Source organism: Gossypium hirsutum, chromosome A12 (assembly GCF_007990345.1).
Source record: "Gossypium hirsutum isolate 1008001.06 chromosome A12, Gossypium_hirsutum_v2.1, whole genome shotgun sequence".
Lineage (NCBI taxonomy): Eukaryota > Viridiplantae > Streptophyta > Magnoliopsida > Malvales > Malvaceae > Gossypium > Gossypium hirsutum.
In genome coordinates, this window is record NC_053435.1 from 94,937,012 (window position 1) to 94,949,426 (window position 12,415).

A 12,415-nucleotide genomic window follows, 5' to 3' on the forward strand; every position below is an offset into this window, starting at 1 on the left:
AATGAACTTATTTTCCCTGTAGATTTCTACGTGATAAAGATGGAGGAGGACAACACTACTGGATCTTCGGACCTCCTGTTGGGCCGACCCTTCCTTAGTACTACTAGCACCAAGATCGATGTCCAAAGCGGCACTCTTACGATGGAATTTGTTGGGGAGATCGTGAAATTTGATGTTTACGATGCCATTAGTCATCCAAGCGAAATCTTGAGCGTAAACCGTGTCGATGTGATTGACTCATTAGTAGACAAGACTTTTGAGTCAACTTATGAAGACAAATCTGAATATAGATCTAATGATTATGAATTTGTTAATACATTATTGTCCCCATCAGAAACTAAACTTCTACCTTCTGTTGTGTAGGCTCAAGATTATTGAAACCACTTCCCGCGCATCTTAAGTATGCATTTTTAGGAAAAGGTAATATCTTACCCATTATAATTTCAAATAAACTCTCTAAACCCGAGAAAGAAAGTTTGATCCAAGTACTAAAGAGTCATAAGGAGTTGATTGGCTGGACCATTACTGACTTGAAAGGGATAAGCCCTTTGACATGCACCCACAAGATTTACTTGGAGGAGAACACGAAACCAATGAGAGAGGCACAAAGACGTTTAAACCCGAATATGATGGATGTGGTAAAAAAAGAAATAATTAAGTTACTGGATGCTGACATCATCTTCCCCATTTCTGACAGTAGATTGGTAAGTCCGGTACAAGTCGTGCCCAAGAAAACGGGCGTGACAGTAAAAAAAAATACTGAGGGCGACTTAGTACCGGTCCGAGTGCAGAACGGGTGGCGTGTCTGCATCGATTACAGGAAGTTGAACGTTTATACTAGAAAAGATCATTTCTCTCTTCCTTTTATAGATCAAATGCTTGAACGTTTAGCTGGTAAAACTCATTGTTGTTGTCTTGATAGATATTCAGGTTTCTTCCAAGTCCCTGTTGCACCAGAGGACCAGGAGAAGACCACTTTTACATGCCTTTTTGGCACATTTGCATACAGAATGATGTCATTTGGACTTTGCAACGCACCAGCTACTTTCCAGAGATGCATGATGAGTATATTTTCCGAATATGTAGAAAAAATTATTGAAGTTTTTATGGATGATTTTACCGTGTATGAAAACTATTTTACTGAATGCCTTGAAAACCTTACGATAATTTTGAACATGTGCATAGAATTTAATCTTGTCTTAAACTATGAAAAGTGTCATTTTATGGTAGACAAAGGTTTGATTCTAAGTCATATAGTCACATCTAAGGGAATTGAGGTTGATAAGGCCAAAATTGACATTATAAATTCTCTACCATATCCCTCTACTTTTAGAGAGATACGTTCTTTTCTTGGCCATGCAGGATTTTATAGGCGTTTTATAAAAGAATTCTCAGAAATAGCTGAACCATTGTACGAGTTGTTGCAAAAAGATAAGAAATTTGAGTTCAACCCAAAATGCAAAGAGGCTTTTGATACACTTAAGCAAAAGTTGGTAACCGCCCCTATAGTAAAAGTACCAGACTAGAACTATCCCTTTGAAATTATGTGCGATGCAAGCGAACGCAGCATAGGAGCCGTATTGGGACAAAAGATAGCCAAGGAGCCTCATGTCATCTGCTACGCCTCAAAGACCCAAGATGCTGCACAAATCAACTACACAACCAGAGAAAAAGAACTTTTAGCTATTGTGTTTGCTTTAGATAAATTTTAATCATATTTACTGGGATCTAAGGTGATTATTTTTTCTGACCATGCAGCTCTTATGTACTTGATCGTAAAGAAGGAAGCAAAGCAAGGCTCATTAGGTGGATTTTACTGCTCCAAGAATTTGACATCGAGATTCGTGACAAAAAGGAGTGTGAAAACCTGGTGGCCGACCACTTGAGTAGAATAAAAACTCCGTTTGATGATGTTCCCATAAAGGATGAGTTCCCTGACGAAAGCTTATTCTCAACCGAGGCTCACTATCCGTGGTATGCAGACATAGTTAATCTCTTAACCACAGGATCGTTGCCCACTGAGTTAGCTCGATCCGTAAAAAATAAGCTTAAATACGAAGCTCGGAATTACATATGGAACGACCCATACTTGTGGAAACATTACTCAAATCAGATAATACAACGATGTGTTCTAGAAACCGAGGTAACCTCTATCCTTACTTTTTGTCATACAGAAGCTTGTGGAGGTCACTTTGGCCTTAAGCGGACAGCTCACAAGGTATTGGAGTGTGGGCTATATTGGCCCATAATCTTTCGCGACGCGTTTAACTTTTGTAAGTCTTGCGATAAATGCCAGCATACAGGTAATATCACTAAACAAAATCAAATACCCCTATCCCTGATTCATGTATGTGAGATTTTTGATGTATGGGGCATTGATTTTATGGGCCCCTTTATTTCTTCGTTTGGAAACGTATATATACTTCTTGCAGTAGACTATGTTTCTAAGTGGATAGAAGCAAAGCCTACTCACAATGATAATGCTAAAACTGTTGTGGAGTTTCTAAAACGAACTATTTTTTCTAGGTTTGGCACATCTCGAGCTTTGATCAGTGATTGTGGTACCCGCTTTTGCAACAAGGTCATAGAGGCACTATTATCAAAATATGGAGTTCATCATTGTATAGCAACAGCTTACCATCCCCAAATGAATGGCCTAGCAGAGGTTTCAAACAGGGATATCAAGTCAATTTTGGAAAAAACGGTTCGACCCAACCGTAAGGATTGGAGTCTTCGACTCAATGACGCGCTTTGGGCCTATCGGACAGTGTATAAGGGACCAATTGGCATGACCCCGTATCGACTTGTTTTTGGCAAAGCGTGTCATCTACCAGTAGAGTTGGAGCATAAAGCTTATTGGGCTATTCGACAATGTAACATGGAGTTAGAGCCCGCAGGGAAGGCAAGAAAATTGGACATTCAAGAATTGAAGGAAATTCGCAATGATGCCTACGAGAATGCTCGAATTTATAAAGACAAAACAAAGCTGTTTCATGACAAAAATATAGTTCAGAAACATTTCTCGGTAGGACAAAGAGTTTTGCTTTATAACTCCGTATTAAAGCTATTTCCAGGTAAGCTTCGATCTCGGTGGCAAGGACCTTTTATTAAGCTTCGATCTCGGTGGCAAAGACCTTTTATTGTGACTGAATTATTTACGCATGGCGCAGTTGAAATAGAAAGTGAAGAATCAGGAAAGCGGTTCACAGTCAATGGTCAACGGCTGAAGCCATTTTACGAGAATTTCCAGGCCCACACGGTCGAGAAAATTCAGTTAGAACCACCATTCAAGGCATCGAGCTAACGACGTTAAACAAGCGCTTGTTGAGAGGCAACCCAATTTTTATTTTATTTTATTTATTTTTATTTTTATTTATTTTATCTTATTATTTTATTATTTATTATTTTCAGATATTAATAAAATTCTTTTCTTTTGTCTAGGTAAACCGAAGTAATAATAGGGAGAACTCATTACCATAATACGCGAACGACAATAACTATATGAGGAGTTCTTCTAAACTTTTCTTCTACCTATTTATTTATTTATTCCACATCGATGACTATGTGGTTTAAGTAGGGGGAGGTAGTTGTTCCTGTCGTTTTAGCTGCTGAATTTTTGTTGTTGCTTCTGGTTTGGTTGTTGCTATTGTTGCTGGCTCACTATTTTTTTGGAATATCTTGCCTCTTTTCATGTCCAAGAATTTAACCATGACTTTGCCACTGTTTGACTTTCATGCATGATTCTTGCCTTCTAGGGAAGTTATGATTTTTCCTATAATTGATGCCATCTCCACCATTTTATTTTTATTAGGCTAAAAACAATTGTGATTAATGGAGTTAACTCTATCTTGCTTTTTGTAAAATTGATCAAGTTTAATCTAAAGTGAACACTTAAAATGATTGCATGCTTAACTAATGTTCATGGCTATTAGGTGATTATTGAAACTTGTTCTTGACACTTAAATTGTTTTCCCGAAGTTCTCAAAATTTTAATTTTATTGTTAATAAATTTTTCCGTGGTTATGAGTACAGCTTAGAACGTGACTACTGAGTAACCGACGTAGGGTACTTGGGTTGTCATTCTACTTCGCGTCAAAAGGTTGTGTGACGTGATAGTTAAAGCTCCGCTAACCGGAATTAATTCTTAAGAATGCGTTGGGCTGAGTAACCAGGGTTTGGTGCTTGGATTGTCATCACTCTTCGCATCAAAAGGTTTGACATGTTCTTAGGAAAAATAAAAAATAAAAAGTATGTTGGGCTGAGTAACCGGGGTTTGGTGCTTGGCTGTCATCACTCTTCGCGTCAAAAGGTTCAACATACATACACACATACAAAAATAAAATAAAATAAAAAGAAAAAAAAGAAAAAATATGTAAATAAATAAAGTTTAGGACTAAGGAAGAAACAAAGAGGGTGTCTTGGTAGGTTTAGTAATTCACCTAATTTCCATGAAATAATTCAAATCGATTTTAATTTCTGTCTGTATTAATTGGAAAACTTTTTCTATTTTACCTAAAGCAAGCTTAGGGTTCTCTTAATTTTTTATATGCATTTTTAACTAACTCTTATAAAACTTTGGAATGGTATTTCTTTTATGGCAGAATCTAACTTTCACAGTGGATAAGAATCATACTTGAGGGCAAGCATGGGCTAAGTAGGGGGAAATTGATAATGCCCTAGAATAACGTATTTTTATGTATTAATCATGTGTTTATTCTGAGCTTGATCCTACTAATTTGAGCTATTTATGTCTTTTTATCTTTTAGGGACTGATTTGGAGGCAAAAGAAAAATAAAGGGACAAAAGTGCGAATTTGGAGACACATTGGGCTGAATGCGACACAGGAAAAAGATTGTGCCAAAAGTACCAGCGTGGAAGACACAAGGACTAAAAACGCAAAAGGAAGAGATTTTATTCTATAAGACTCCATTTTATTTATATTAGGATAATTAATATTAAGATAATTATTAGGATTATTCAAATTTAGGATTTTATTTTAATTATCTTTAATTATCTTTAATTAAATGTATTTATCTTTTTAGAATTTAAGTTCAATTAGACTATCTCTCTAGCACTATAAATAGGGGGTGAAGTGACTCTATTTGGGGTTCATCTTTTTCTGCAAACACTCTCCCCCTGAAAGTCTAGGCTTTTGTTTCTTCATATTTTCTTTCAATAAAATTCCCTTTTCCATTTTTATATTTATTTTTTTCCACCATTATCATGAGCCACTAAAACCTATCTAGCCGAAAGTTGTCAATATTCCCCAAAAAGGGTTCTTGAGGCTTAGAATCCGTACTTAGCCTTCTCGCCAAGTATTCATCGTTTCTCCGCACTACGGGCTGACGCTTTCGTCCATGGCCCTTAAGAAGTAAGCTTTTCAGCATATGCAAAAGCGGCCGCTTTGTATATTTTGGAAGGATTGCATAGTCGGTTCGTTAACTTACGCGTCAGAGGTTGGCGAGCCAAAGAGACGAAATGGCTTGGGATTCGCCATTGAGAAGCATTGATCTAACATAGATTATTAGCTAGAGTCAGGTTCCTTAAAAATCGTAAGTCTAATCTTTGGAGCTGGTGGTCGTAGGTGTCCTCTTCCACTATAACTGGCTTACTTGAGTTGAGAAGGGTCATTTAAAAGCCGAGGATCGAACCCAAGGCGGAATGAGACAACTGGAGGCTGAAATCTACCAATAATAATTTCTTTTCCTTCAACTCTCTTTATTATTTTTATTATTTTCATAATCACAATTTCAGTCAACTTTAAATTCTGTTTTTTTATTTTTTCCAAATCAAATCTTTAATTCTTTTATTTTTTTATTTTTTTTCTGTCACGCAGGTTTTCTTGGGCACGATTCTGCCCAGGATTTCGAGAAACAAGCATTCGTATAATCTGATCCCTGAGGATTCGACCCTACTTCCCCTTTACTGTTCTTTTTCATTATTTTACAGGGAAAAGAATATTTTTGGTGCTCTCAACGACCACATCACCGCCATATGCACAGTACACCTAATTGCCTAAGCATTATGCTAGTTGGGTTTTGTAATGTGATTTGGTAAGTAGCCAACTAAGTTTTATGGTCAAGTAATATTTTTACAAGATCCTCATTTATATTTTCTTTGGGTTTTGCAGGCCAATTATGGGGACAAATTCTGGATACAATCAACATTTGTAAAGTTCCAAGAAAGGGGGAACTGGATATAATATGAGGTGAGAAGTGTTTGTTTGAGGATGGTTTTTTTTTATATTAATATTTGGTTCTTCTTCTTAAAATTATATGTTTTCTTCTCCTTTATTAAGTTGGAAACTTAGGTTTTTGAATTAATCAGAGGATGTTCCACCTCTTGGGAAGTCTGATAGCTTTGCATTATGATTTTTTTGAAAGAATAAGGATAGTAAGAAGCTTTTGAACAATGGGTTGTGAATAAGAGCCCTGCATAGGGGTCATTTGTAATTGAAATGATAGTCATTTTCTTGTAAGTGGGTTTTAATGGTGGTTTCATATTCTTTAAGCAGTTGTCATTGCTGGTTCGTAAGGAATGTTTGAGTTTTGAAAGTTGCAATCTTGGTAAGTATCGGGTGAGTCTCTATCTTGGCTCTTGCATGTGGACTATTCAAATTAAAATACATATGAAGAAAATATCTAAGACATTTGGTAAATATGTATGGGAAGTAATGCAAAGATTCTGCATGAGAAGGGTATTGTTTAAGTAAAAAGTTAAATTGAAAGTCTGCCTAAGATTATCTAATAAAAGAGAGTAAGCATCAGTCAAGTATGTGAACAAATATGGGTAAGTAACTTCTATGTATAATATTCCTTGTGATTTCTCTAGTAAGATAATTATAATGCTAACTAGACTGGCAAATCACAATATGAAGATATATGTAATACCATGTGATAGAGACCCATGACATTATATGATAAGTAAAACATTCATGGTGATGTCTCAGGTGAAATGGAGACTGGACTGACAGATCACGACATGAAGATAAATAAGCCCATGAGGGAGAAACCCATGGCACCTTCTGTGGAAGTTCGCTGGGACAGTAAACACGTGATTTTGTAAGTGCTTTTTTGGCGTTTTGGGGGATACATACATGGAAAAATCTGGTTATTCGCCTTTATGGTAAGTTCTAGATAAGTTTCGAGGTTTTCATTGATAGGTAATTTTACGTTAAGGATCTAATACATCTGAAGTTAAATTGGTTTGACTAGTCCTGTGATGAAATCGAATGAGCCTTAAGGGAAGTTTCATGAAAGAAAGTATGTATCTGTGTTTTTAAAGAGGGTATCCACCATAGTAGTTTATCGGTAAAGGATATAGGCGTATTCATAATTATGTAAGGTATAAGTGTTCGTTAGTCTGAGTTTGTCTACGCTAAGTAGGATTGAAATATAAGTTATCTAATATTCACCATATATGCATAGTATCATGTCTAGCTTTGGGATTATTTGAAATCTGGACAGGTTGTCAATTTGGGCATTTTTGTGTTATGTAGCATAGGCATTTGAGATTCTTCTTATACGATCTGGAACATTTCAGTGTAAGCTTGTTTTTTATTTGAACTAGAGTATGATCTGACTGGTATTCTGATAGTTATCCAACTCAGTATGGGGTTCCGCAAGGCAAGATTAATTAATACATATCTGACAAGGAATAGTATTTGTGAATAACTATTCTAGGAAAAGGGGAAATGTAAGATTGATGAGAAAATCCTTTGAAAGTGAGTTCTGTATACATATTCTTTTGAGAAGTATCTTCGTTATTTCAGGAGTGAAGAAAGGTAGGAATCATCTGGTAAGGTCTGAGTCATCCAAGTAATGAAGTGAGAGATGATACATTAAGTATGGAAATTGGCATATATGCAATAAAATGATATTATCAAAGTATCCGCCAAGGACAATGGTGTAACTCAGAATGTTTGAAGGAAGGAAATTCAACTAGAAATGCTCCAAGGTATTCTGTATTAAAACTCATTAAGATCTCTTGAACTTACAAGTGTTGTTCATGTTTCAGGAGTTGCTATGCAATTGTGTACGCCAGGAGAGACAAGCCAATAATGCGCCATGGAAACTGTGAGCTGGAATAATATGCATATAGGAAACATCTTAGGAGTAAGGCGTATAGTAAACCACGCCTTAAAGAGTCTGTTTTTAACAAATCATTGAGCTGCAATGTTTTATGTTATTTTAAGAGTATGTTGTATTTATTGTGTGTTCTATTTATTTCTTTTGTCTAGAAAACCTTTGTTAAAATAAAATGAAGTATGTTGAAAGAGTTATACGCCAATTGTTTAAAAATTTATGCTAAGTGTTTGTACGTTCTAACACCCGATATTCGAACTCAGTGATTCGGGTCCGGTTAAGGGTTTTACAAGACTCGATATAAAAATTATCATCATCATTCTCTTAAGGATCATTATAAACTTCAACTAGATTCCCTTTACCAATCTACCATCTAACACCTTTAAGAGGCACCTATTTAACCTTATGAATACTCTTCCAAATAAGATGACTCGAACCCTCCAAAGAATCAAGAAAATAGCCATTCAGGAAGCTCTACACGAAAGAGGCTCAGGTGCAGTAAGGAACCTCCATTATTGTTTACCGAGAAGTGCTAAGTTAAAACAATAAAGATTGTTGAAACTCATGCCACCAAAATTTTCCGAGACACAAAGCCTGTCCTAAGATTCCCAATGTGATTTCCTACGGTCAACACCGGAACCCCACCAAAAGAAATTCATCAATTTCTTCAGATCATCGTAAGAATTATGAGGAAGTAAGAAAACACTCATACTATAAACCAGGATAGCCTGAGCCATTGTTTTGATCAGCACCTCCTTCCTAGCCCAAGAGAGGAGCTTGTTCTTCCAACTCTGAATGCGTTTACTCAATTGTTCTTTAATAAAAGCAAAGACATGATTTCTTTTTACGTCTGATAAGATATGGAAGATCCAAGTACCTTCCATGATTGAGAGGTGCACTAACGCCCAGAATATTACAGACAATATGACAAATGTGCTCTTTAATGTTCGAATTGAATATAACACTGGATTTCATAAAATTGATGACCTGCCCAAATGTTGCATCATGCTGTGAGAAAACATCCCTCATTGTATTAGCGTCAGACCCATCAACTCAAAAGAATAAGAAACTATCATCGACAAAGAGTAAGTGAGACACCGTAAGACTCCCATGGCAAATAAAAGTGAGACACCGTAAGACTCCCATGGCAAATAACGATCCCATGCAAATCCCCACTCCTTTCCTCCTTGCACAACAAATAATTAAGACTCCCTATACATAAGATAAAAAGAATACAATGAAATCGGATAACCTTGACAAAAGTCCCCATCCACCTCAAGGATGTGCACAACATCATCCAATCCACGCCTCTTATGAAATCCCATGTGCTCCATTATAAAAATAATTGCATGAGAGTTAAATTGTCCATTGCATGTATTATTACAGAAGGTGTCCTTTGCGTGATAGAACTATACTTGTATCTCTTTTGTTGATCTTGTCTCGTTACTTTATGTTAAGTTGTTGTTCTTGAAACTTGGGTGTCATGGAGCGTTTATTAATTTGGAGTTGAGGTCCATTTTCTTAGGCTGATGTAACAACTTTGAAACATTATTGATTTCAAAAAATATCATTGGCATGTAAAAAAAAAAGGGGGGGGGGAAGAAGGAAAGAAACGTGAAATTGAGAGAAGGCGGCATGGATTTAGTAACATGTTATAGTGTAAATCAAGGATAATCCAAGGCGAGGCGACAATGTTAGGAAGGGGTGGTATGGATCAAAACAGCTATTGGAATGGTTAAACGACAATGATTACATCACTTGGAAATGGGTATATGATATAGTTGAATTAAATAAGAAAATGCATTTGATGCATGAATGAGGCAGCTAACCAGCAAGCAGTATAAACCACATCTTAAACATAGGCAACGGAATATTAATTTGTGGGAAATTAGGTTGGCTAAGTTGGAAAGCGTGTATTAATTTTTGTTTAAGCCAGAACAAAGGTGAAAGGCAATGATTACATGAATGGCACTTCATTATATATTTATGATATGATATTACTTTTAACTTTTAGTTTCTTTATAAATTTAAGGAAAGACTGTGGAGTAATTTAATTTGACTTTAAGGGGAGGAATGGGGTCCCAAGTCCCAACCCCCAACTTAGCCCTCTGCTGGATTGAATGATATACAACTCCACACGTGGACTCTGATTCATGGACGCCCTCCACTCCAACCATTTTCATACAGTCAAAAAACATGTAATATTATGATTGTAATAATGAAGTTAAAATGTTTGATAAGGTTAAAAAGAAAAATATAAACACCAATTTTATAATAGTAGAGATATTAAGTGAATTACAAGGTCATCCTCACTGAATCCAAATATTTTCAATCACCCGAACGAAAATCATTGCTTCTCACAGCTCTGCAATATTGCCTGCCCTCATAATTCTTCACTCAATTGTTGTTGTATTTGAAGCTTAAAAGCTTGGCCTCTTGCCTTATCTTTTCACACGCTCTCTCTCTCTCTCTCTCTCTCTCTCTCTCTCTCTCTCTCTCTCTCTCTCTCTCTCTCTCTCTTTGCGGAGAGGGAAAAAAAAAAAGAAAACAACTGGGTTGATTGTTGAAAGCTTCCCCGTCTGAAGGGAATTCATAACTACAAAACATTATTGCAACAAAGAGAAATTCAAAAAAGAAAAAGAAAATAGACCCACACCACACCCACCAAAGTCACTGAAATTGAAGGTGGTCACCTACAGATCATGTCAAAAAAAAAAAAGTGTTGGGAATCCCTAACACATGATCATGGACGGCGAAAATGGGATCTCAACGTCAAAATTCCCACTCCAACTTCTAGAAAAGAAACAACCACCTTGTCCAAACAAAGGAAACTCAGAGACAAGCTCCGAACCACCCAAGAAAACGCCACCAAAGCGGACTTCAACCAAGGACCGCCACACCAAGGTGGAAGGCCGAGGACGTCGCATCCGCATGCCTGCTACCTGCGCCGCTAGGGTTTTCCAGTTAACAAGGGAGCTCGGTCACAAATCTGATGGTGAAACCATCGAGTGGCTGCTTCAACAAGCTGAACCCGCTGTTATAGCCGCCACTGGAACAGGTACCATCCCTGCAAATTTTACGTCCCTTAATATCTCTCTCAGAAGTTCAGGCTCCACTCTCTCTGCTTCCCACTTGAGGAACACTTACTTCAATCCAAATTTTACATCACAACAATTGAGGAATATGGCTGACGACTCTTCTTCTCACCAACAAAGGCGGATTTTATTTCCGGAGGATTCATTAAACTTTCCGAATGTGAACACTTTCTTGCAAACTAAACAAGAGATGCGGGACAGTACTAGTGTGGATGCTTCGGCGGCGGAGGATACTAACATGGGGAAGAAGAGAAGACCTGAGCACCATGAATTATCACAAAATCAAGTCGGGAACTACTTGATACAATCGACTATGGGTTCGATTCCGGCAACGTTTTGGACAATCACAAATCCCAGCAACCAAGGAATCATTGGGAGTGGCGCTGCTGATCCTATGTGGACATTTCCTTCAACTAATAATACTAATATGTATACAAATACCACGTCTAGTGGGGTGCATGTTATGAATTTCGCTTCTCCGATGAGTCTCCAACCCGGACAACAATTGGGTACGGGCATTGGTGCTGGTGGTTCATTTAACGACAGTCATCTAGGCATGCTCCAAGCACTAAACGCATATAGGCCGACTCACAGCACCAATGTTTCGGAGTCTCCGGCCACCGGATCACATCAAGTATTGCACCATGGTGAAGAACATAGGCATGATTCAAGTAGCTAGTAGCTAGTCTGTCCATTTGCCCTTTACAGCAAATTACAAGTTTATGGCTTGATCATGCTTTATTTTCTTTTCCCTTATTTTCACTAGTACGTATAGAAATATATAATTGAGTGTGATATTCGATTTTGGTGTGAGCGAGTAATGAGAAATCAGTCAACTAGGGTTTGTTAAGAAGAATTAATATTTATATCAATTCAGGTATCTTTTGGGGGCTTGATTAAACAGTTTGATATCAAATGTTAAGTTGTTAATATGTTTATCTTTTTAACATTACCTAACAAATTAATCTTCAGGCCCAAGGGAAAGATGCTATATTTATACCTTTATATTGATCAGGTTAGGTTTAACAAGGTCATCATTTTTCTCTCTTTCTCGCTATTATGGTACAAGTGTTAACAGAAAAGCTTCCATATATTGATTAATTTTAACGAAATGGTGAGAGCAGTGACGGGGAGGGCACAATCTATACAAAAGGGTTCCGTAATTGTGCATAAATTCAAGCGCTGGAACGGGAATTTGTGATGATTGTTGCCATTAGATCATCAGCGCGCAATAAA

At 37.0% G+C, this 12,415-nt stretch overlaps 1 protein-coding gene across 1 annotated transcript; it reads left to right on the top strand.

Annotated features, from left to right (window-relative positions):
- Window positions 1-10,360: 10,360 nt before the first annotated feature.
- On the top strand, window positions 10,361-12,080 carry LOC107920386 (transcription factor TCP15). Its single transcript, XM_016850084.2, has one exon. The coding sequence runs from the start codon at window positions 10,824-10,826 to the stop codon at window positions 11,856-11,858; it is 1,035 nt and encodes a 344-aa protein (XP_016705573.1). The 5' UTR covers window positions 10,361-10,823; the 3' UTR covers window positions 11,859-12,080.
- The last annotated feature ends 335 nt before the right edge of the window (window positions 12,081-12,415 follow it).